The sequence below is a fragment of the Choloepus didactylus genome, chromosome 14 (genome assembly GCF_015220235.1).
Source record: "Choloepus didactylus isolate mChoDid1 chromosome 14, mChoDid1.pri, whole genome shotgun sequence".
NCBI lineage: Eukaryota > Metazoa > Chordata > Mammalia > Pilosa > Megalonychidae > Choloepus > Choloepus didactylus.
In genome coordinates, this window is record NC_051320.1 from 25,953,096 (window position 1) to 25,980,228 (window position 27,133).

The window sequence follows — 27,133 nt, forward strand, 5'->3', positions numbered from 1 at the left end:
ACTGTCTTGACTGAGAGCCAATGCAGCTATTGAAAAGAATTAAATAAGTCTTCATTTGTCAATGGTTGGAAATAGAACTGTATCAAAAAGGTTGTGAGATTCCATAAAATAGCTGGAAAAAGGTTCCATAACAGGTTTATACCACAGTTTATTCAACCATTTCCCTACTGATGGACATTCAGGGTTTTCCAATTTGTTGTAGTAAATATCCTTATACACAGGCCATCACATCCTTGGCCCCAGTTTTTATATTATTTTGACCTTAGGTCCTATTTCCACTTGCCACCTCACATTTGTAGTCCAAAGGAGTCAGTAAACTGGAGATTCAGGACCATGGAGGGTGGCTTCCAGCTGCATTTTGTTTGTTTGTTTCTATTAAAATTCAGCTTGTAAAGGAAATTCCGAGAGCTCATTCAGTGAAATAAGTCTATTAGGCAATGAAAATAAGTCAAAAGTGTTTCTGAGTTACCACAAAATTCGCAAGATTACAACGAGTAACAGTTGCAGGTGTCTGAAGAGGAGAGAGAAATAAGTGAATAGATGTCAGCATCTATCTCTCACTCGCTGTTCCTATCCCTGTCTCTATCCATCTGTCTATCTCCAGGATGTTTTTCCTTGTAAGATTAGCCAATGCAAATATAAAACACAACATTTCTGAAATGGACCACTTTGATCTCCATGCCATGTTCCTTTTTTTACTTGTTGACCATCGGTTAAACAATTACATTTCCAGTTTCTTCCCATGTGAAGACTTGGAAACATTAGTAAGCACATAGCCTTCTGATGCTTTACCATGTTGCTTGGACCTGCTTGTTAGAGTCGCTCTACTTCAGAGGTGCAATCCTGGTTGGGTTCTTACAACCTTGTGTCTAGATGGCTTTGTTGACCTCTTGGTTTCACCCTTGATGGACCAACTTATTCTCTTCTCAATATGCATATCACTGTTGCCACAGCAACACCTCTCAAATACTTTTTTTTCTTATCATATCACTGTGCCTGACAAGGAACTTACTCTGCTTTCATTTTGCCTATTTTGTCAAATCTGAATCTCTTTGCCTGGCCTCCAAGCTATCTGCTAACTCTGCCTCCTGCATTTCACCATATTCCTTTTCCTTCTGGGAAATCAGTGTGCATCCCCAACATTGTTCTTCCCACCTCTGGAGTATCACCCTTGCTCTCCTCCCCATGCTCCCCAGCAACAGAGTCACCCATCTGGCACTTGTCTTCCTCCTCTCCCTCCACCCATGTTCACCTCTTGCTTCAGAGCCCTTTCTAAACATGCACCCCAAGTCCCTTCTGTATTTAAATGTAGTGCCACTGCAGTATTCGTGTTCTTATGTGTATGTTGCTTCTTCAGATATCCCCAAGGAATTTATATAGATGTTCTTATCTAGATAGCTTACTGCTGAAGACCAGAGGCAGAGAAGTTTCCATTTCTCTGACTAATGCTACAGCTTGAGCGATTGTCCAGGGTGCTGAGGTTAAACCAGTCGGCATCAAGTGGCCACTCACTACATGTTATTGACTGACTACAAAAGAAGTTGCCTGATCCCTTGAAGACAACCAAAAACAGCACTTAGGGGTACTCCTGAGTGAAGCCTGTTTTAGGGTGCTTTTGAGACCTAATTAGAAAAATTTCCTTCCGTTTGCATATGCCTCATACGAACAGTAAATGCCTACTGTATGAAAAAGTCAGCCATGTAGCTTGGTGGACCGTAGCATGGATCTCATCGGCTCTGAATGCTTGCCTTGTTTGCACTATGATTTTCTTCCTTGCTGGAAAACCATAGACTTTCTCCCTTTCTTTGGAAGGAGTGGGATCTGTTGGAAATCTGAGGCTCCAGGATTCAAATGCAATAGTCCTGGCTGTGATACTCTGTAATACGTTTCTTGACAGGTCCTGAAAAGACGATTGAATTCTGTCCTGTGCTTTCCTGCCTATTTGGATGTATTTCAGCTACAGTGTTTGGCTGGAAAAAGTAATCAAAATGGAATTTTTTTTCTCTTCAGCAATCTTCTGTTACAATTACATCCTTATAGTTAAAATGGAACTTCTTACTGCTTGCAAATATTTTTCAGTGCAATAGACTCATAGACCTTTCACCAGAAACAAACTGTCTTTAAACATTACATGTGAACAGGTCAAAATATAAACTGATGGTTCTGTACTGACAGAAAAACTGGCAGGCATTTGGTGTCCTAGCTAGAGGATACTAAGTTATATTCATTATCAATTTTTTAATTAAATACAGGCATTTTGGAGGACTTTTGCCCACAGAGGAAATCATTTTTTTCTTTTTTACTTTCTTTCAATTAAAACAGTGTGTCTAGTAATCTCTGCAATGTCATTAGCTTTTTACATGTCATGGGCTGGGAGATTTTGATGCTCTGTGTAACAAGCAGTTGTTCTCGGGTAAATCTTCAAAGGGCTGCTGGCCTTTGAATCTGCTCCATATATAAAATTCTTACTTTAAATTATCAGATTAGCCTGCATTTTTTTCTTTGTAATTAAGGAAGGGAGAAGCTAAAGAAATGTGCTTATTATTCTGCAAAATACTTGAGATGGTTGGATCCTAAATGTTTAATTTTGTTCTGAAAATGAAAGCTGATCAAAATTACAGACTCCTTCAAGCCAGGGTGGGGGTGTGAGGGTGGTAAATCAACAAATCAGGGGGGCAGAGTCACTGAGTGACACGATTTAAAGGGTTTTCATGTTCTGTGCTTTGCTAAACGCTGGAATTGTGCCTTTCAGGGTCCCTGCAAGTCATGAACAAAACCAGAAAGATCATGGAACATGGGGGGGCAACCTTCACCAACGCCTTCGTGACCACTCCCATGTGCTGCCCCTCACGGTCTTCCATGCTCACCGGGAAGTACGTGCACAACCACAACGTCTACACCAACAACGAGAACTGCTCTTCCCCCTCGTGGCAGGCGATGCACGAACCGCGGACATTTGCTGTGTATCTGAACAACACTGGCTACAGAACAGGTAAAGGATTGCATTCCTAGCTTATGGGTCTCTGGGAATACCACTTAGCGTAGGAAATATACACAATACAAAATTGTGTATATTTCCTTATGCAATTTGCCCACCTGCATTGTGTAATGAAATGCATGAATGAAGTTCCAAGAAGTCCCTAAATGGAAGTAGTCTAGGTTTTTCTCTTTTCTGTTAGTATCCTCCCTACCCCTTACTTTTAATTTTTAAGTTTTATTCTGGTAAAAAAAATATATATATAACATAAAATTTGACATTTTAACCACTTTTAAATTCAGTAGCAGTGATTACATTGACAACGTGTAGCCATCACCATGATTAATTCTAAAGTTTTTTCATTACCCCAAACAGATCTCTTTACCTATTAAGCAATATCTTCCCAATCCAGTTCCCTCCAGTTCCTTATAAACACTAATTTACTTTCTATCTCTATAAATTTTTTTATTATAGATATTTCATATAGGAGAAATTATACATTTGTCCTTTTGTGTCTGGTTTATTTCACTTAGCATAATGTTTTCAAGGTTCATCCATGTTGTAGCATGCATCAGAACTTCATTCCTTTTTATGGATGAGTAATCATCCATTGTATGGATATACCACATTTTATTTATCCTTTCATCTGTTGTTGGGCTCTTGTGAATAATGCTGCTGTGGACATTGGTATACAGGTATCTGTTTGAGTCCCTGTTTTTAATTCCTTTTGGTATATACCTAGGAGTGGAATTGCTGGGTCATATGGTAAGTCCATGTATAACTTTTTGAGGAACCACCAAACTGTTTTCCACAATGGCTGCACTGTTTTACATTCCCTCCAGTAATGCTTCAAGTTTCCAATTTCTCCACACCCACCCCTTACTTTTTACTCTGAAGAATGTACCAATGAGACATCCCTTAGAGAGACGTCAGAATGACTCTCAGTGGATGCATTATGAAAGTAGATACCTATTGAGTACCCAGTGGTTGGAATTTTCCAGGAGAACCTGCAACAGAAGAGTTTTCACCCATTTACCTGCTTACCTCAACCCTCCAAATCTCAAGGGATCATGGCACAACTTGAGGTTTCTCTTAGAAGTTGATAAATCCCTGTTTGTTCCGATGAGAAATCGTCAAGTGTTTTCAAATTGCTTAGTACGTTCCCCAGGATATGGGACAACAATAGATGATCAAAATTATTTTTTTAGTTACTGAATAACTGAATGAATATATCAGTTATGTGTATAGTAGGATCATATATTCATTCATAACTGATAGGATTTTGAAAATTTCTTTAAATTAAGTTGTGATCATTTTAAGGCCTCAGGGGTTCCCCTCCATCTTCCAGGAAAGGAAGACATCCCAACTGCTATGCCTAATGTCATGGTTTAATCTACACAGGACAAAAAGAGGTCTTGGTTAGTTGGTCCTTGGAAAATTGGAGACCCCTTTCAAAAGGAGTTGCAAGTATTATGCCAGTCTTTAAGAGAAAGAAACAAGACTCCTTCTGGTAATTTTGTGCCCAAAGCCCTTATTCTCCCAGCATGTAAATACTGTCCTTACGTTTTCTAAGTATTTCTTCATGGAAACTAAGGATGTTGATACAGGGGTGCTACAGTGCAATTCATAAGAATTAAATTAATTGAATGATGACATCTTTAATTCATAAGAATTAAAGATGTAATCATTAAAGCTTGTTGGAAATGGTTTTCAAATCTACAGATTCTCTATACTGAAGGATTAAAAGGATTTCAGATAAATGTATTTTCTTAAATCCTTTTCTTGAAAAAGTGAAATTAATCTTTTCCCACTAGACTTGGGAAATATGTGACCATTTGCTTCTTTGCAGAGCATCCAGTGGCCACTTGCTACTTGTTTATGTGAATTTGATAGCATTGTAATCCTCAGGCATTTCAAGATCTCTACTCACAGAGGAAGCTCCTCTTGTGAATATCAAGTGTGTTCACTCATGTTTAAGATTGAAACTAAGTTCCACACAGTGCCTTATCATGAGTATGTTTTCTGCCATTAGTGATTTAAATTTATAACACCTTTCATTTGAAGACTCTAAAGGAGTTTGCAAGCATTGCTGTAGGGTTCATAGATGGCAAATGTACTTGGCTGTGTTTTAGAACAGAGGTGGAGATTTCAAATATTATATGACCTGCTCAGAAACAGAATCAATTATGGGCCCCTTGATGCATGGCTCCTGATTTTAATCACCAAAATGTATATTGCTCATGGGAAGATTGTGTGAAATTAGTGCCTTTCAACTCTGAGGCCCCCTATAATTTAAATCCCTAGGAGCACACACACAGCACACACTCCTGACCAGAGTGATATGGACATTGTTAGTCCTAAGAAATGGAGACATGAGGGTGATGCAGATTCCTGCCAGGAATTAAGGCAGTTAGAGTTTGCTAATTTGTTTCAGGACTAAATCAGGAAAGGAGATAAAGAAAGGAGTTGATTTTTGTTGCTTACCTACTCTGTGTCAGAGACTTTACCTAAGTTATCTCACCTAATCCTTAGGGCAAACTTGAAAGAAAGGTAGGATGGCCCTGTGTTATCAACAACTAAACTTAGACTTCAGAAGATTAATTGTCTAAGGCCACATGCTGGTTAGTGATAGAATGAACCCTTCCTATCTGACTCCAAAGCCTTTCTTCTTTCTATCATCGTATTTATGCACGTGTTTCCATCCTGCTTTCATTCCACAGTGCCTTATAGATACAAATAAAATATAATGGGATACAGAACACTAAGGAAGGATGCTGGCCAATGAAACCAAAGAGTAGAACTAGTTAAACCCCAGGGGGAGGTTGGTGTCCAAACTGCCTGTCATGGAGCTGTAGGGAAGGGCACCTATTTGGAACTAAGCTTCCTGATGACAAAAACAAAAATAGAAACACCATCCATTAGGAAGTTCTCTGTGTCACCAAGATAAAAAATCAATCCAATGCTTCTAAGAAGCATAGTATTCTCTGGTATTTGTTTAAATTATGCTGTGCTGTATCTATCCTACAATGGATTACAGAACTTGAATAAAATTTAGAGATAATTTATTCAATTCCCTTATTTTCAGATGAGCAAATGTAGACTCAAAAGATTAAAGTGGCTTGCTGATGTGACAAGCTGATGCTCTAATGGGACGTGCAGGCATCTGGACCTTGGTCTTCAGGGTTCTGTCCAGTTTGCTACCCTAACCTTAAAGGTTGTATCTCAGCTGAAACCCTGTGCATACACACCAGGAGCCTCTCCTGATTAAGAGTGCCGTCCTTTTGTGCAGCCCTGCTTTAGTCTTTTGTCTTCTCCAGGGAGAGTAGATTTGCTCCTGAAACTAAGTTTGATTCTGAAACTAATCTTCCCAGGGGTGTAGACACTTAGGTAATATTGGAATTTATAGTGAGTCATCCTGCAAAGTAAAAGGAATTCTTTAAGGGAAACAAGGACTTTTCCAAATACTCGAGACAGTGAGGGATAGAAAAAGGATGATATATACTCAGCAAAATAATAGTTTGATGTGTAAATCAGAAAGGTTAAAAATTAGAAGGCAAAATGACAGTGACAGAAAGCTATATAATTTAAACTTCTCTCTGGGAAAATATTGATGTGCCTCAGACAATTAGGAAGTAAAGATGTCTTTGTGACAATAATTATCGATCCAACCAAGGACAAAGACCCATTTGAAAATACACGAATAAGCACAACAAGATGACCAGCATCTTAGGAAATTAAGAGAATTGGCAAGTAGGTATTGAACCAGTAATAATTATTTATGAGACACTGAACTAGTGGGGGGTGGGGTGGGGGGAGGAACAGATGTATAAATATTTTATTGTTTTCCTAATAATATATTATTTAGAACATGTAGCTCAGAACCTAAGAAAAATAATGAAGGAAACTGAAATATGCATTATACATACATATCCATCTAGAGAAAAGCACAAAGCAGCAGGAAGTTTTGTGAATAACAACTCAGAGAAGACAAATTACTAAGAGGCCTATTTTGGGAGGCACCCAGAATACATGGATTTAAATGAATCGAATTGATCCCATATTATATTTACCATTGTATGACCTGATTTTTCTTTTTAGAGCTGAGGCATGTTTTTGGACTGGCTGTAGCCTAAATTTTTCTAACTTTACTCATGGAAAATATGACTTGACAATAGCTTAAACATTTAAGAAGGGGAAAATACAGTAATATCTATTGCACTCTGTATTCTGACCTAAGTGATATTAGACTGTCTGTCACAAAAATGAATATTCTGCCCAAAGAGTCTGTTCAAAATTTTTAGTTTGTATTTCTTGAGAGGGTGTAGTCATTAATAAAATCTTACTTAAATTTTGAGGTAAAACTAATGATCTGTGTTTGGGAAGGAGCAAGTGTTAGAAAAACCCTTGAACTAAGACTGAGAAGAGCTCGAGTTTCCTCATACTAGTTCTGCCCTTAATTTGTTTTGAGAACTTGGGCAGACCAGTTTTCCAACTTACACAGTGGGGAGACTGGACCAGAGTGATTCCTAAGTTTTCCTCCCTGTCCAAAATATATATAATAATTCTATTATAATTGCTATAAATATCATATTGATTAATTTTTAAATTGTAGGTAAGATAGTTTCAATCATAACTCATGACACATAAAATCACATGAATTAAATTTTAGTCCTATTTAGTCATACTAATTCTAATTCGTATCACTGAAGTGGAAGAGGCAATATTTAAAAGATATCTACAGTCTTTTTTTTCCTAAAGGATTTTTTGTAACAAATTTAGACAAATTAGTCAATTTCTAATTTCATGTTCTTTTATGTTACAAAATTTATTTATAGTACTTATAGTGGGTCATATTTATTTTCTAATATGACTTTTTCAAATGTAGAGTTCACTACAAGTAAGACATACTAATATTCTTACTTTTATGAGAGTATTAGATCTTCGGTACGTACAGATACTAAATATTGTGTGCATTTGTTGAACCACAATGTGGTTAAAACTACACTAGCCACTGGGATATGAAGAGATAGAAAGTAGGATCTCATCCTCACTAGACTTACAACCTGGTTGGGGAGACCAGACCCAATGTACAAACTGACATGAAGAGCAACCCATAATTTTAACTTGGCTCAAAATTACGTACATTTATTTATAGATAACTACAAGTGAAATCTTATCACCCCAAGTCGAAGAAATACATACAGTAAAAGCTTGGTTAATATATCATTTGTAATAAGTAAGATTTGACTTCACAGTCTCAGAAATCTTTTGTATAGTTATAATTGCTGACTTACAAATAAATGCCTTTGTTTCAAATAGTTCAAGGAAATTTTTCGAAGCTTTATGTAACCAGTAAAGTCCTGGACAGAAGTGGCATAGCCTGCAGCAACAGTAATTATAACCAGGTGTTTCTGATCTCTCTCCTGTCACCCAAGCCCCCATTACCTTCTCAGACAACTGTGAAGAGGGCTGTTTAATGGTGTCCCTACGCAAAGGTAATGATGTAGAGGGATGGTAAATGGCGTGTTAGTGCTGTATTCACCTGGTAACAAGCCGAGTTGAATTGCCAATGCTTAAGATAGAAAAATTTCAAACCAGACTTACACTATATATAGGCATACTGGCAACATGAGCATGAAAATGCAGTTCACTTTAAGGAGGGAGAAATAGGTTTAATACATCTGGAGGAAAATAATTAGAAGCCCAGATAATCAATTGCAGAGCGCTGCCAGGAAACATAATGTTGAAAGGGGCCAGGGGTGATTACAAATGAGTCTCAATGTCACGAGACAAACAAGAAAGGCTAGAGTAACTTAAGGCTGGAAACAGTGAGGTGTCACGTCACGGTGCAGGAGGCAGTGGCCTCTCCTGGACCAAGTTTGGTGGATGCAAACACATCTAGAATGCTGAGTGCATTTTTTGCACTCCATTAACACAGAGATACTGAAGACCTGGAGGGAGTTCTGAAGTAAATAATAAGGATGATTAAGAGCCTTCAAGTAATAATTTATCAGGGAAGGCTTAAGGCAAAGGGCAATAGCCATGGCAATGGGTAGGAAACAGTATAAAATAATCTAAAACAATAAAACAATGAGGAAAGGACACGACTGACTTGGCATAGTCAAGTAGATTATTTGCCATAGATTGACCAAAACAAAACCACACTTCAAAGAAGCCTGAAGAGTTTAGCAAAGGAACATGTAAGCCAAATGGAGGAAATTTGTTGCCACAAAAAATAAGTTGGGTTGGGGAAAACATTTAAAGTGCACACTTACAGGAGTCTAGGTCAAGCTCTCCATGCATCTCTACCGCAGCTGGAGTAGTTTTTAAAACTGGAACACAGGGTGGAGAGGAGAAGGCTGATGACTACGATGCTAATGATATAATGGTAGTAGCACTTCTTAGCAAACCCTTGTTCCATGCCGGGTACTGTTTTAAGCTCTTTGCATATGAGAAATCGAGGAAATTGAGGCAGAGAGAGGTTAGTGACTTGTCCTTGGACATATCACTAGCAAGGAGCAGGGCCAGAATTTGGATCCAAGCAGGCAGCTCCAGATTTGTCTTCTTAACTACCATGCTGTTTTACCTCTTTGAGGACCAGAAGAGAGAAAAGTGAAAATAAACCCCTGGGGATGAGGAGGAGGCCCGAGGAAAGAGCAGGGCTCAAGGTTGTTAAGTGGAAATAACCCATTCTAACTAATTTTTGATATTGGCTGCCCATGACTTCCAGTCCTATTGTAATTTGCCAGGAAAGGAAAATCATCTTATGGTTCTTTGTGAAGAGATGGGTCTCATCTTTAGAGACTAACCACTTACTGGAAGAATTCCTATTGCTTATACGTAGTCAGCTGGGAGGGAATCCCAAGTCGTTATCTGATAGACAAACCTCTGATACTTTGTCCTACGTCTCTGTGCTCAGGAGCCCAGTGGAATCCTGAGCATTCATCATTCGGCTGATGTACCACTTCCTAGTTTGATTCACTCATTCAGATTCATCTGATAAACAAGAACTTACTCAACGAATAGACAAGCATTACTGTCCTGTCCCCCAGAATCAAACAGGACAGCTTCTAAAACTTGAGTCCAAACTCTTTTCAAAGAAGATAAAACTAATGAGAAAAACGTCAGCTTCAGAAACTCTGAGGCTCTCTTCTCTGAAAATATTTTGGAGAACCAAATCTGTTTTAAAAATGGGTATTATTCCAATGAAAACACAAATTTTAAAAATGTAGAGCTTGTAGAATCCCCAGAATATACTGGATCTATGCGTACCAGATCAAGAAACAAATTATGGTGCCTGTCCTATGTGCAAGGATGCATACGGGGTGGCAGACATGGAGATGAGGCAAAGGTGATGTTTGCCCTCAAAAAGCTTACAGTTTAAGGGGGATTAGCCTTATATATGAGCTTGGCAATACCACAAGGGAGAAAGGGGAAGATGGCATTAGAGTCATGGGATCCAGTGCGATGGGAGCAAGCACTGTCCACTGCTGGACAAAGATGGTGGGTTCAATAGGTTTTGATCCAGCTTTGATACATGCAGAGGGAAATGGAGAGAACAGTGCAAGCAAAGATATCGAGAGGTGAGAAGTCACAGAGCAATGAGAGGAAGCAGATTAGCTGGAGAGAGGGAAGATTGAGAAATGTTAGGTAAGGTTGAAAAGAGAGATATTTTGTCTAGACCCAAGGTAGACCTCAGATGGTGAGTGAGTGAGTTAACCTTGATTCTGTATCAACGAGATTCCATCTGGGATGGGGGGCCATGATTGTGAGGGTGAAGCGGCTGGCACTGGTCCTCAGGAAGAGTCACTGTTGGCAGTGAGAGTACAAGGAGCCTGTGCCCTGAGCTGGGAAAGCCAGGCACAAGACCGTGAGCAAACCCCTGAGGGGTGACTGAGGTCTGGCCTCTGGGAGGTGCCATGTAATGGGAGAAAGAGGGACAGGGTGGAGAGCTAGTGGTGAGGTAAAACCTGCAGGGTACGGCAGCTGCTCAGAGGAGAACAAAGGAGCAGGTGGACGCCACAGGCTCCAGGTTGCCAAGTCTGGGGGACAGGAGGAGGATGATACCATTAAGGTAAATGAAGGCCATCTGAGGGGAGAGGTAAATTTGGGAGGGAAAATGATGTATACTCTGGACAGTTGAGTTAAGGAGCAAGTAAAACATTCAGATGGAGATGTCCTACAGGGAGTTGTTTAGCAAAGATGACAGCACAGAAATATTGAACCTTGAATAAGATCCAGAAATGTATGCTTTAAGAGCAATACCAATAAAATGCCTTGAATCTGGGATCAGTTTTCTTCATAGTACATCCCAAGCCAATCTTCCTGGAACTACCTTTCTCCATGTATTCAAATGCAGGCATCTGCCAAACCTGCTTGATGAGCCTGGAAGTGACTGTCCACAGGTCATGCTCTTTACCTAAAACAAAAGGTTGCAGTCTTAAAAATCAGAGGAAGTAAAACATTATATAACACACACACACACACACACACACACACACACACACACACACACACCCATACCTATATATACAGACATAAAAGAAAATTTCTCTAGTCCCTTCAAATTTGAGGGGAAGGCGATGTATAAGGCTAATAGTGTGAACCCTGGCAGTCCTTATTTATACCTGCTTTCCTAGTAAAATTATAGTAATTACGAATAGAGCCCTCTTTCTCTCTTAAAAGTGTCCCAGCAATACATTTCATGGTTATCCTTCTGACAGTTACTGAAATCCCAACCTCCCTTACGTCCCTCTCTTGTTATCTTGTAGCAGAGGACTGAATATGTAGTTTCCCTTCTCAAAAAGAATCAATAAGCCCCGTTCTATTGCACAGTGGCCTTTCTTTGGATGTGAGATGCCAGAATTATAAATGTGATGTCTTTCTATTGGCCTTTGAATGAGCAGGTGGTGTTTCTTGGCACATATACTTCTACTACACTGTAATGTACTGTAATATCTATAGTACATTATACTAATGGCTGTGTAGTAACTGTGTTTCCAGAATTTTTGATTCTCAATAATAGATGCAGCATAAAATATATATAATAGAAAAACCCATGACATGAAATGTGTGTGACAAAAAAACCCTAACCCTATCCCATAAAAATGGATCTAACTTTGTTCCTTTGTTTGGAAAATCTGTACTCTATAGATATGCAAAAAAAAACAAAGAAGCTTTTCAATGATGCTTTTAGAACTCACCTGTCTCAAACAGCAAATTAGAAAACTTATTGTATTACAGTGACTGAACTTTCAGTTCCCTAATACTTGCCAAGTGGTAGTATTCCAAATCTCACACTGGTTATAATCTCTGTTTGTTACATCAGTTTAACAAAAGGGCACATTTTGCTCTTATCCCCAGAGAACCACAAGAAATAGATGCAACCAGAGTACTATGATCTTTAGGGTGATTGTGTTGAATCATAACCTACATCTGCTGTTACCTAGGTTAACTTTTGTTTTTCTGAGTCTTTTTCAAGTTGTAATTTCATGTTTGTTTATGCATTTATTTATGATTAATTATTTCATATGAAATAATCCTTTTTTTCCTATTGCAGCCTTTTTTGGAAAATACCTCAATGAATATAATGGCAGCTATATTCCTCCTGGTTGGCGAGAGTGGCTTGGATTAATCAAGAATTCTCGTTTCTATAATTACACTGTTTGTCGCAATGGCATCAAAGAAAAGCATGGATTTGATTATGCAAAGGTGATTTTCAGGCACTTTTACACTGCATCCATTTACTTGGTGCATAATGGGAAAGCCACTTTCAGTGAGTTAACCTATCCACAAGATTGGCTTTCTATGTTCTCACAATATTAGAATGAGAAATTTTAAGGTAATTCAAAGCTACAGGCAAGGAAAAGAGTCTCAAAGAACACTGGCTTTGTCTAATAATTTTTCTTTTCTTGTTAGCATGAAAGGCAATCAGCCTCTGATGAAAGTATCATCAAGAAAATCATGGATGTCTCAGCTCTCCTTTGTTATAATTTTTTTTGTCCCCCTCTGAAGGACTTTTCCGCATAATCTGAGGCTCTTCCTTGTACTGTTTTACTTTCCATTGAGGCGAAAGTATGTTTTGTCTGAGACTTAAGATACAGGCATAAGGATAAGACTGGACAAGCGCGATAATCAAAGGTTGGAAAACCATGTTCCTTGTTTCCACTCCTCTCTGACCAAGCATAATATCTGTAACCGGGACACCAGCCCATTGGCAGAGAGAATCCACTAAAGTCTTTAGGGCTCTGGGTCCTAGGATTTCCAAATCATTTCAGAGAAACTGAAATGAAGCCAAAATCTGTTGTCTCAAAGGTGGTTGAACTCTGGTGAATGAATTCTCAGTTTGACTTAAAAATTTACAAAGTTTTGTGATTGTTAACTTAAGATGAAATTTTCAGATCACAGGAATGAAGGGGAAAATGCCTTTGAATTTTGCCTGCTAATCAGGCCTCAAATGTCCCCTTCTCTTCTAGCCATACCCATCTCTTCCTCATTTGTCTCAAAGAAGCCCAGAATCTGCTCTATCTAGCAACCCTTCCCATTAGGCTCTGCACTTCTAAGGAGCAATAGGTAGAAACTGGAGCACAAGATAACAGTGTAAGTTCTGCTCTTTCCTAAGCCTGCAGAAAACCGTGAATGCAAATATGAATGCAGATGAATTCATGAACACTGTTAATGGTCCTCTGGGCTCATCAAAGCTGAGAGCTGGTGGGACCTGGGAGGCCAGCTTGAGTGGCATCCTCATTTTAAGAGGCGAGGAGAGTGCCTAGGGTAGCGCACCCATTCGCTCATCCAACATCAGAGCTCCAGTTGTTGATCCAACCATGGCAGGCTCACAATGTGTGCTATGTGCGTTAATTGTCTCCACCAGCATGACTTTGTCTGGGGTTGCTCCACATGCTCCTTGTTCAAGCTAGTAACCTTTCTTTCCCTGCCATCACAATGGCCTCCAAATACTAAATCAGCGTAACTCTCCCATTATCACAGGTAATTAAGTGTCAAAGACAAACTGTGTCCAAAAAAATCTTTTATTAGTGCAGAAAGGAATGAAACAGACACCCCCATGGAAGAAAAAAGGCGATAGCTAGCCTGTGGGCTTGTCCTAACAGTGACATGTGACACGGATTCCATCCCTTGGGCACTGCTTTTGCAGCTGTTGAGGTTCTCAAGCCACAACATGTGATTAGTCATGCCTGGAAGCCCTTGAAATTGTCAACATTGCTTGGGCCCCTTCTGAATGAAGTTTATATTGGAGCTTCAGGCCAATGAGATACACTTAGAGGAAGCAGGTGGTTTAATTTAAGTTCTCATTTTTTCTTTGCTTTTCATTCCATTTCCTCTCCTTCCCTTGCAGACTTTCATCAGCCCCCGCCTTGACTGTGGGTTAGGTCATTTTATTAACAAATCAGGCTCTAATCCCAGCAGCTGTATCACTTTAGTTGTACAATTAACAGAAAGTAATCTGCAGGAAATCAACTGCTCCCCTTACTTAAGTGTTTCAAAGTAAATTAATTGGTAAAATGTTACAGCTTTTCCTTGTGCACCCTGAGTTTGGCCTTAGCTTTGATAAGCAATTATTATGTAAATCCCACAGGGGAATTTTTAATTTGAAGAAAAGATGGTTCCTTTTGCATGTGCATTTGTGTATGCACACACACGTGTGTGTATTTGTGAATTTGTAGTGGGTGTGAGTGTTTCCTGCCCTTGAAGTAATTACATTTTTGGTTAAGACATTGCATCAAAGAAACTTAAGAATAAAACATGTGTCTGGGGTTTCAAATGTTCTAGCGTTCATATTGCCAAATCTGATAATTATCGTGAACAAACATGACGTGCCTTTTTTCTTTTCTAATTGTGAAGTTGTGTGTTAGTTAAAATAAATGTTTTGCATGTTACCAAGTTAGCGAGCCTAGGGAGTAACTGGCAACTGATTTCCTCTATTCTTGGCAATCTTTTGCTGCCTTGGAAGGTACAGTTTTCCTTCCTCTTTTAGACCATAGCTTTATTCAGTGAGTTGCTTCTGAGGAAAGCAGTATTCAAATTATCTGATGAATATCACCGTTTGTAATTTTTGTTTTGTGTCAAATGTATGTTTCAGGACTACTTCACAGACTTAATCACTAACGAGAGCATTAATTACTTCAAAATGTCTAAGAGAATGTATCCCCATAGGCCCATTATGATGGTGATCAGCCATGCTGCGCCCCACGGCCCCGAGGACTCGGCCCCACAGTTTTCAAAACTGTATCCTAATGCTTCCCAGCACATGTGAGTAACTTTGGCTCTGCGGCACGGGCCTTTCCTTCCTTTCCACCCTTCTCCCCACCCCCACCCCATTTTCTCCCACACTGCACACCCACGAGGTAGGAACTCCAGCTTCTGCAGAGAGAGGACAATTTTACTGCAGACCACCCTGGGCTGAAATGAAGAGCCTTCCTTGCCTAGTGGTTTGGTTATGAATCATGTTTGCAACATTTTTAAGTATTTGAATAGAAAGGAACAGACACACCCAGGCGAATGGGACAATTTTTTACCAGGAGTTCTCTTTAGTTGTCATAAATAATATTAACGGGTATTATTTAATGATGATGCTGAAAACCTATGCTTTTCATGGTGGCAGAGTCGTGGACCTGTGATCTGTTGTAGGAACATGGGTTTATTTTGAAGGTGGATTCTGCGACAGCTTTGCTGCAGATGTGCATTTGTGACTGCTGCAGAAAGCACCTTGAGTGGGCTTGCCTGGGGCCTTTTCAGGTCACAGCTTTAAAATAACTTGATGTTAGTTTTTAGAGAGAGGAGCTTTGGTTGGGGGTGTGGGGAAACACAGAGGAGAAGGCTATTGGAGTGGAGGGATGTGGCAGAGAGTTATACTATGCCAATAATTCTCACTAGACAAGGGTAGAAAAGTCTGGATGCATCAGCAGCAAAGAACATGATTTTGTTTCTTACTCTGTTGACACATTTTCTTCCCAACCATTGCAATGTTCCACCCAGAGCATGCCTGTTTGTCTGTTGAAATCTCAGCAATTAGAGAGGCAGGGGAACAGGGGTTTGATCATCTGTTTCCTTTATCACTGAACTTCCAAACTTGGTTATTAATCTATTTGGGCTACACCATCCATTTGCATCCCCACTGATTTTCTAATCAAAATCCCAGACATAAAGAACCTTATGAAATTAGAAACTGCCAAAGGCATTCTAGTTGCTGGTCATTGCATATCTCTGGGGAATTTATCCTTTATATTCTTATTTTGTCTCTTGTTATAACTGATTGATGACTCCTTGTCAGTGGTATTAGGTCATCTCTATTATAGCAGTAGTTCAGGCTTTTGAAGGAGACCAGAGCTGACTTAGGACAACACCAAATGGTAAATACAAAGCCAGTTTGGATAAATTCCTGAGCATGCCCAGGAACTTTTGGAGGATGGAGATGTTTTAATTCATGAAGTATCATAAACAAATAAAGAAGGTTGCTCCAGCATCTAGGCAATGTGGTCTGGATGTCCCATTGTGTTTTGGAATCAACCCTGTGGGCAGATGTACTGGTCTCTGATGATTTTGATCCTACATATAACTGTCTTACCAAGTTCATGAATTGAGTCCATGAGTGGTTCATGGCTTTCATTACAGATCACTTACAAATTGAGTAATTTGCTCATTAAATGAAAGCAAAATGTCTTTGTGGGCTCCTTCAGTCTCCTGCAACCCCTTCCCCTTTTCTTTTGGATCAGAGATCACTTTGTGTAGCTTCCTTTGTTACATACACAGAATTCAAGCCTAAGGTGACTTTTTACAACTGTACACCTTGCAGGTGCCTCCTTGGGTTTGGAGAGGAAGAGTTGACAAAATATGGTGTTTTATGGCTCCTTAGAAGTCTGCTTGCCTTTGAAGCTTCAAGGCAAGTGTTCTGAGCCTACACAAAAAGCAGCCGCAGGTCAAGAGGTGCTCACAGCACAGTAACATGTACAGAAAACAGTTGTGTTAGGAGTGAGGTCTGCTGTACTCTCAGGGCCTTAATAATAGCCAATTTTTTTTTAAAGCATAAGATCTCTGATTCTGCCAATTAAAAATTCTATTTAGTCCACAAATATGTGAGCACTGCCTGTGGCACTGTACAGCACAGCAGGAGGTAGGCATGAGGAAGACACAATTCCTAGCATTTAGGAATCACTAAGCCAGGACAGGGGTTGGCAGACTAGGGCCTGTGGTCCAACTCCTGCTCTCCACCAGATTTTATAAAGTTTCATTGAAATACAGCCATCCTCACTTGTTATGTATTATGTATGGTTGCTTTCTCGTTGATGGCAAAATTGAGTAGTTGTGGCAGATACCATGTGACTTACAGAGTCTAAAATATTGGCTCTCTGATCCTTCACAGAATAAGTTTGCTCTAACCATTGCTCTACGGGGAGGACAGGCAAGTATCTAAATAGCTGTATCATCAGAAGTATAAGAAGTGCTAAGTACTGGGGTGGATATTGTCAGGTCTGTGAAGGCTTGGAGGAAGAAGCTTTCACATCTTCAGGGATACCAGGAAGACTTCATGGACCAGGTAGCATCAAAGTGGGCCTCAAAGAATGACTGGAATTTCTGCAGCTGAGTCTTCAGAGATTGAGGAGATGGTTTTAGGACGAGAATATGGTATAGGCAAGTGGTTACCATAGAAGAGAGACAAGATGGGGCCTAGGAACTGGGGAGTGGGGTGCAAGAAAAGCCATAGAGGATAAAGCTATAAAGGGAAATTGCAGCCAAATAGGAGGACTTTGGTGAGTTTGTGCATAATTGTCAGCAGTCACTGACAGGCATGAAGGAGGGTCATTACGTAATATGGGGAACTCTTTCATCTTCAAAAGCAAATAGTTTTTTTTTCTTTTTAGTTCATATGGAGCACTTAATTCTTTTACTAGTGATACTATAAGGTGAAATCTCCAAGTGGCAGAGTGGAAAGAAGCCAGGCCTTATAGAGTCAAACAAGCCTGACTCCTTTCCCAGCGATGCTCACTAGCTCTGTGGGCAGTCACTTTAACCTATCTGAACCCTCACTGCCTCATCTGTAAAACCAGGGTAATGCCAATCCCCTGGACATGATGCCATGAACAAAAATAACGGAGGGCAGCATAGGTAAAGTCCCAAGCCCAAGGCCTGGAACGTAGAAGGACATTTTTGATGATCCTTTTTATTAAGATGAACCATGTGAAATAGCCAATAATCAATCTTTTTTGACCTCTAAAAATGCAATTTCATATGGTTCAACTTAATGTTTGAGAAGAACAGCTAGAGAAATGACAAGTTGACACTTGTCCATTGTTACATGATGGATCTCTTGAAAAGCTAAGACCCACAGCATGCTGAGGTTCTTGCACCTGGCTATTTTTTAAAAAAAATAGGAGAAGCACCAATCTGAGTGGGTGCATTTTCCATGTGCAAAATGTGCTTTGCTTAAGTTTGGAGAACACCTTTAGCCACAGAAAGTGAAAATGCCTGTGGTTGGGTGAGCGATTCAGCTCCTACTTGTTGCTGAGCCTTGGGCTTTGCGCACCCAGGATGTAGAGATGGGCTGTGTCTCCCTGCAGGCTGTAGAAGCCTTGAATTCTTGGCATCTCAGTTGTAAAGGTTCCCTGGCTGCCATGGGGAGAGGGGCTGGAGAGAGTCAGTGTGCACCTCTGTGCCGGTTTGAATGCATTTTGTCCCCCAAACGCCATTATCTTTGATGTAGTCTTGTGGGACAGACTTTTGGTGCTGATTAGATTTGCTTGGAATGTGCCCCACCCAGCTGTGGGTGGTGACTGGTGGGATACTCCCATGGAGGCGTGGCCCTGTCCATTCAGGGTGGGCCTTGATCTGTGGAGCCATATAAACGTGCTGACTCAAAGAGACTAAACGGAGTGCAGCTGTGAGTGATGTTATTTGAAGAGGAGCAAGCTTGCTAGAGAGGAATGTCCTGGGAGAAGCCATTTTGAAACCAGAACTTTGGAGCAGACACCAGCCATGTGCCTTCCCAGCTGACAGAGGTTTTCCGGACGTTATTTGCCATCCTCCAGTGAAGGTACCCGATTATTGATGTGTTACCTTGGACACTTTATGGCCTTAAGACTGTAACTGTATAGCCAAATAAACCCCCTTTTTATAAAAGCCAATCCATCTCTGGTGTTTTGCATTCTGCAGCATTAGCAAACTAGAACAGATTTTGGTACCAGAGAAGTGGGTTGCTTTTACTGCTGAGTTTGCAAATACCAAACATGTTGGAACAGCTTTTTAAATGGATAAGGGGAATATTCTGGAAGAATTGTGAGGAGCTTGATAGAAAAGGCCAAAACTGCTTTAAAGAGACTGTTTGTGGAAATATGGACTCTAAAGATACTTCTGACGAGGCCTTGAACAGAGATGATCAATGTGTTGTTGTGAACAGGAAGAAAGGCGATCTTTGTTTTAAAGCGGCAGAGAATTTGGCAAAATTGAGTCCTGGTGTCAGATGGAAGGAAGAATCTGGAAGTAACAACCTGGAATATTTAGCTGAGGAGATCTCCAGACTACGTGTGGAGGATGTATCGTGGCTTCTCCTTGCAGCTTATAGTAAAATGAGAGCAGAGAGAGATAAGCTTAGAACTGAACTCTTTGGTTCAAAGAAACCAGAAGTTGATGGCTTGGAAAATTACAGGCTTCCAGTGGGTGGAATCCCAGAAACTACAGCCCAACATGAGGATGTAACCAAACATGGATCCAGCCGCCATTTCAGTACAAGCCAAGATTGGAGATGGAATTATCCAGAAAGGATTTGTGGAAACTCCTATTGTCTGATGGCTTTGACCCCTGTGTGCTTCATGCAAAGCCAACAGAATTTTTGTGAGAACTTTATAGACAGAGCCGCTACCAGTCTGGACTGGAGGGGACAGACAAAGAACAAATTGCAAGAAAAATTTCTTCAAAGACAGAGCCATGGAGGTTGAGGTCTGGAGTCAAGAGGCCTTGGGCTGGGAGAGTGGAGCAGCCCACACGCATGGAAAGGGTGAGTTTGCCCCGGAGGTCGAGGGTGGGCATTCCACCTCGATGCTCTGGAAGAGTTTTGCCACCCGAGGTCCCAAAGAGGGTGGGGCACATTCCCAGGGAATTGGGGAGAGCCTGGCTGCCACCACACTGTTCTGAAGGGGTTGAGCGTGTGTCCCAGAGATGGCAGGGAATCCGGGAGCAGCCCCGATGTTTGAGGAGGGTGGGGCCGAGAAGGTGGTCTCCCCAATGTGTGGGTATGTTGGAGCACTCACCTAAGCGTTTGGAGAGGAAAGGGCTGCCGAAAAGGCCCTTAGGAAGGGTTAGGCTCCCACTCTCTCAAGCCCCAAGGATGCAACGTTGTTCTGTTAATGACTCTCAGACTTTGAAATCTAATGGAGTTTGTCCTGCAGGTTTTAGGAACTGTTTTGGTCCTCTTAACCCTGTTTTCCTTACTCTTTCTCCTTATGGCAATGAGAATGTTCATCCTATGAATGTCCCTCCTTTGTATATTGGAAGCATATAACTTGTTCTAAGTCCGCAGATCCAAGCTAAAGGAAAAGTATGCCTTAGGACTGACCACGCCTATATTTGATTTTGATGGGATTTTGTACTTAACTTTTGTTACTGAAATGGTTTAAGTTTTTGTGATATTGTGATGAAATGAATGTATTTTGTATTTGGAAAGATAATGTCATTTTGGGGTCCAGGGGGTGGAATGTGCCGGTTTGAATGTATTGTGTCCCCCAAATGCCATTATCTCTGTGGTCTTGTGAGACAGAGGTTTTGGTGCTGGTTAGATTTGCTTGGAATGTGCCCCACCCAGCTGTGGGTGGTGACTTTGGTGGGATACTCCCATGGAGGTGTGACCCCACCCATTTAGGGTGGGCCTTGATCAGTGGAGCCATATAAAACATGCTGACTCAAAGAGACTGAATGGAGTGCAGCTATGAGTGACGTTTTTAAGAGGAGCAAGCTTGCTAGAGAGGAACATCCCAGGAGAAAGCCATTTTGAAACCAGAACTTTGGAGCAGACGCCAGCCATGTGCCTTCCCAGCTAACAGAGGTTTTCCGGACGCCATTGGCCATCTCCAGTGAAGGTACCCGATTACTGATGTGTTACCTTGGACGTTTTGTGGCCTTAAGACTGTAACTGTGTAGTGAAATAAACCCCCATTTTATAAAAGCCTATCCATCTCTGGTGTTTTGCATTCTGCAGCATTAGCAAACTAGAACAGACCCAACCTGGTGAGTGACCTCACGGGTTCAGAGATAGTCCACAGACAAAAGGAGTAAGACAAATTAAAAGACAAACTACTGATTGGGGTGCATGGAGCTACTGAATGCCTGGTTTCTTTAGCAAAAATGTTAGCAACACATGAAAGCAAAGGGATGCAAGAAGTTAAATCAGAGCAAGACTCTACAGACTCGCCCCTTTTGGGGTGGTTAAAAGTAATGTGAACATTTTCTTTTAGGCCTCCTTCCTTGATGGTCAAGCATTATGTGAATCCCTTTCATCTGGCCTTGGATTATAGGTATCTGGCCCTCTCAGACTAGAGCAAATGTATCATGTTTCCATGGTGTTTACCATTCCCCACAAAGAAAGGAATCCCATTCAATATTGGCTTGTTGGCTTTGCAAACTGAGGGTAGAGGTTATGCCTATTAACTAGGGATGAGAGCAGATTATCACCCATTCAAGATAGGAAGTGCTGTTTAATCACGCAGTAGATAGCCACTAGGAATGGCTCCTAGGAATCTGAGAAACCTCCCTTGGTAAAAATGAACATAATAGCCTTATCATAAGGTGGTTTACTGTGGTTCAGCCACTACCCTGCTTTTCAGTAAATTATCTCTCTTCCCAGTATCCCCATAGTGATGCTCTGTCCTCACTGTCACTATGACAGAGCTTACTTACCTTTCCTGGCTTCAGTGACATAATATGCATCTATGGACAAAACTAGTGACAGGAAAGAGGTATCCATTGACTTGCCTGGTGATTCTGTGGAAGCCATGAAACTCCCTGATCACCTTCCTAGGAAGTGTGCCCCCCCCCATCAACTTCCCCCAAAAATTCTTTTTATCCCAGTTCAAAAATTCTTTCCTCCCATACCTGGAAATATGCATGACCATGCGCATATATGTACACACGCATAGCACGCACAGGTTCAAGTGAAATCTGAAATCTCAATAGAACAATCTGTGTCTTCTAATTTGCAAAAATTGTTCTGAGAGGGGTGCTTTTGAATGCACAGAGGTAAATGTGGCTACCTTTGTATAAGCCACAGGACAAAATTTTTGAAATACCTTTGTTACCTAAAATTGGAAAGAAATGTCTTGCCTTAAAAATTCATTCTTCCCTCTTTTCTTCCAAAAACAAATGAAAGGGCATGTTTTTGAAGATGAGAAAATTTTAAATTCTCCTTAAAGTTTTCTGATTTAGGCAGAATGGATTGCTCTCTTCTGTTTTCCCACTTTTTTCTCCTCTCTAGTCTTTACTGTATATTCCATCACTTAAGGTGTTTTCCAGATCCCTGAAGTTGAATCGCACAACTCCAGGGGCAGCACTCACACGAAATACCATGTGAATGGTGCCCTGGAGTTATGCAGTACGTCTTGAGGGGAAGGGCAAAGTCTTTCAGGAGTCAGCCTGGTGAGCCTGGCTCCTGAAGCAGGAGTTGCACAGTACATTTTTGTGCAACAAATGAATGAATATGTGCACCTCAGCAACTAGCTGACCCAAAAAGCATTTTTGAAATAGTATCAAAATATCGTAACAGTAGGTTTTACAAATCAAAATGACACCTAGAAATAATTTAGTCTAATTCCATTATTTAAGTTAAAAATAAAGACCCAAATGGCTTTGCCAGGTCAGATTAAGTCAGGGACAAAACTGGAATCAAAACTCAGTTCTCTTGGTCTTCTTCCCACTGTGTAAGGCTTTCTCAATTCCCATCAGTCACAATTAATATTAGAGGTGGTTCCTCTGTATCTATTTGCACAATTCTAATTGGTGTTTGCAGCATCATTAGGAGGCTCTTTAAATTAGTTTTATAATATGCCTGTAATCAAGGTTGTCTGGTATTATTCTGCATGTATTCCAATGTTAACTAAAGACTTTGGGGGGTGGGGTGGGGGCAGATATGTCCAAAAGTCAATTAAATAACTTCAACTGCATGAAAGCTGAGATGGTATAGCTTGGGCGATTAAGTATAGAATTTACAATTTAATGTGCTGTAAGTGTGTGTCTTCAATCTGGATTACTGGTTTATTCTGGGAATTGAGACCTATTTCATTTCTCAGAGAAAGATGGTCCTGCCACCAGTGCCTTTAACAGTTAGATAGTTGTATTTTTGTTGTCGTTTGAGACTAAATAACAGATGACTAAAACACGTGTTAAAATAGAAACCACTAAAAATATATTTATAGTTACTGAAGTGACAGCAGAGGCCATCACTGATAGAAATGAACTGCCAAGTTCTTGGCAATTCCCTAAGGGTGGATTTAATACGTAACACATGCATTTCTTAAAATTATTTCTTCACTAGTAAGAATTATTCTCCTAAAATACCCACCTGTCAAGGAAGATAGGTGACGTTATTGATTTTCAAAATTCTTGTTCCTATTATGTCAATAAGTGATACTGGAAAGAAAATCAAACCACAAAGAAAGTTGACACTGATAGTGAAGGTTAAAGGTTAAGTTTTAAATTGCAGTGATCTAACGTATCTGTGATCCAGTGTGCTGGGTAATAAATCCAAACAAGCAATGAGTAGAGAAAAGCAATCTCTACAGAAGCCTTGCTGAGAAAGCTAAAATATTTAAATTTGAGAAATAGTCTATTGGAGGTCGCAGGTTTGTTTCCTTGAGCTCCCTAAGGTCCAGAGCACACAGTCCTGGATGAGACCCTTGTCTGAGCAGTCAACAGAAAGTCTCACCAGACCAGGCAAGGCACATGTGGCTGTGCCTCCAACACAGATTTTTTTTTTTTTTTTTGGTAAAGAAAAAAGCAGCAGAAACTCCAAAATGACAATCTGGTCCTTTGCCTGCTAAATTTTAAAGCAAACAGCTGGTGTTATCCACCTTTTCACTGATGCATGCAATGTGCCTTGGAGGGCAGGCTTTATTCTATGTTCACAACAAAAGTCAACACGCAGCAACAAGTGGGAGGCATCGTTGGGAAACAAAACCAGCTAATATTTTAAGTCAGGATGATGCCTAAGGACTTCAGAACCTATTTTTAATGGAAAGAAATGGCATGTATCAATTCTCCTTTTAATCACTGTGGTTAACGACTCAGGATGAGCAGGAGGAGTCCGGGCTACAAGCTGCCCTAGCACGTTCTTTCTGAGCCACCTCTGTGCACTTGACTTTTCTCATTTGTAAAATAAGGATAATATTCCCTGCCAACTCCTCAGAGTTGCAACAATCAAATGAGTGATTAGATAAGATTTTTTTCCATCTATCTATAAGTTTGGGTATGAGGTAGACCCAGAATTTGCTCAGTACAGTCACGGGAAACTCGACCCTCACAAGAACGCTTCAGAGTTGTTATTCACCTTATCTAGATGAGGAAACTGAGGCTTAGAGAAAACACTTGCTCGAGATTACACACTGGTAAGTGACATTGCTGGGATGAGAATTCAAGTCTGATTCCAAAATATCTGATTCCAAAATATGGCATAATTGAATATGTGATTTTCTGCTTTTCCCTAAAATCATTACCTGCCTCTTTCAGTGGCTGACAACTCCCGAGCCCTGTTTGTATCATTTTAAGTCAATTCCTAAGTTAGGGAAGGAACCTTAATTATCACTGGAGAACAGAAGGCTGCATCTTGCAGGAATTTGGCAGACCCCAGAACGAGACAGCCACAGGTCTTTGGCAAAAGCTGTCTTTTCAGCAACACTGTCAATTCCAGCCACCCGACCTTTCACCTGCAGGTCCCCAGAACAGCTGCCAGGTCCCCAGAACAGCTGCCCATCTGGGAGAAGCAGCAGCCCTCTCTTTCTTTAAAACGCAAATGCATCCCCCCCTCCCTCCCCTGTCCCCTGCTGAGAACCCACCTGGGATTTCCTCTCTAGAGTAGGAGGCCATCTTTCATATCAAAAAAATTAGGAAAAAAGGGTGGTTGGGATCAGACAGCTTTGACAACAGGCTCTGAACTCTGCCTTTTAATAGAAGCCAGATTTAACATATGTCATTCTGTAAATCCGGGAGTTCAGTTTGAGGCCTGTAATTTTCTGCAACCTTCCCTGTTCCTCAAAGTGAGGTGGAGCGAAGCCAAGCACATCAAGGTAACTGGTGGAAGATATAATTTGCCTATTGTGAGCCTGCATTTCACTTCCCAATTGCAATTTTTATTTGTGTTGAGGTTTTGTGGTTTTAGAAAGAGTCAACTAGATTTATTTTTAAATTAAGCTGGCCGAACATCAAAGGCACTAAGAGGAGGATGTTTAGGTATTATAAGGAAACCCTGTGCAGTTAATCTTTTATAGCTGTATTCTTTTTCAGGGCATGTATCAGTAAGTGGTTAGGGGGCCCTTCACGAGAAACTTGTTATATTGCTCTGGCCTCAAACCACGCCCATGGGTGAAAGCCCTTCTCAGTGGGACTTAGAAGTCCCTCTCTCCTCCTCAACCTCTTAACCTAATCCCGTTTGTTACGTGACCTACTTGCATGAAGGATAAGAATTGCAGACTTGAGTCTTGTATTACTTCACAAGCTCCTGGGATGTAAGGACTCTGATTCTGCCCATGTTCCACGTTTAGATACGAGGAACACTTTCAGCCACAAAAGTGGGACCTTTTGGTTCGTGAGTCATTTATTTTTGTAGGCAAAAGAAAGTTTATATTGAAAGTTTCTCTGAAAGAGGAAGTCAAACGATACCTGAAGAGCTTGTTTTTTAATACTACCGGATTTTTCACAACCCAGATACTTCTATAAAAGGGTTTCAGTTATTGGCCCATGTGGGAAACTCGTGCCCATTCCAGTCACTTCTGCCATTTAACCAACACCCACACTGATCATCAGGGTAGCCGTGTGCTGCCAAAAAGGTCAGCGGTACCACAGTAGCACTTTCCACTGTCAAAAGAAAGGTTCTGCAAGTCCACTGGCAGAAGAAAATGTATAGTAAAGTTGGCACTTATATGGCCCCATGTACATCAAAATATCCCATTATACTGTCGTGTCATCAGAAATTCCAAGTTTACTCCATGGGAAAGTCATACCAGAGTTGAGTCATGAACTACACAGGCAAGACTCCCAAAATCACAGGGTTTACAGTGAGTGACTGTTTCTTGAGCTTTATAAGATATATGATGGCACTGGGTCACCTTCAGTCATTATTATCCTCAATCTTTCACCAATTAGCTCCTCCCCAGAGCAGACTGGCTGTTATATTTTTCAGTCAACATAGGCTGCTGCTTGTTTTGTGAACCTGGGAACATTGTGTTTCATGTTAAAAATTATCTCAGATATAGGAAGCACTCCTCACTTCACTTCTCTTTCATTTTGTTAAAGCAGATGGGTTTGGGAATTGAGTCCTGATTCTATCACCTACCAACTGTGAATAGCGGGAAATTATTTAACTTTGCTAAGCCTCAATTTTTCTCACCTTCCAAGTGGGGATAATAAAGCTACTTCTCAGAACAGCTGAGATAATTAAATGAGTTAATGTATATAAAACACCCAGCATAGAATCTACCATATTGTAAATACTAACCTTTTAATTTAAACAACTTTTATATTCTTAATAACATCTAAGAAGAAGATGCAAGGAGATTATAGTTGAGTGGGGTTAAGACATGTAAACAGTTCTCAATGTGAAAATTGCTTTGACATAGATATGTACCTTTGGGAGTGTGATCTGAGGGAGTCAGATAAGATTTCAAAGAGGAGGTGGCATATTTTGTGGGTCCCCAATGGAATGGATGCGATGCCACTTGGATCTCTGGAATAGATGAAACATAGGCTTGGACCAACTTATCCTAAAAAAAATAGGACCCATGTCTCTGTGGTTAACAGAAATTGTGCCCTGTGCCCGTGCCAATTTGTCTATAAAAGGAATAGATTTTGGTAAACTATGTATTGTAGAAGTAGACTTTGTTGTAATTTCAGCACATCAATGGTGTCTATAAGATTAAGAATGAGAAAAACAGAGGCTAGATGTAT

The 27,133-nt window shown here is 40.5% G+C and overlaps 1 protein-coding gene across 6 annotated transcripts in view; it reads left to right on the top strand.

The window, feature by feature from the left end:
- Positions 1 to 27,133, top strand: part of SULF1 (sulfatase 1) — a 235,287-nt gene that overhangs the window by 108,343 nt on the left and 99,811 nt on the right. For all 6 annotated transcript variants that reach the window (XM_037803038.1, XM_037803039.1, XM_037803037.1 and 3 more), the window contains 3 exons: positions 2,753 to 2,992; positions 12,537 to 12,688; positions 15,078 to 15,247. In XM_037803038.1, coding sequence (XP_037658966.1) covers positions 2,753 to 2,992; positions 12,537 to 12,688; positions 15,078 to 15,247 — 562 coding nt within the window. The remainder of the gene's footprint in view (positions 1 to 2,752; positions 2,993 to 12,536; positions 12,689 to 15,077; positions 15,248 to 27,133) is intronic.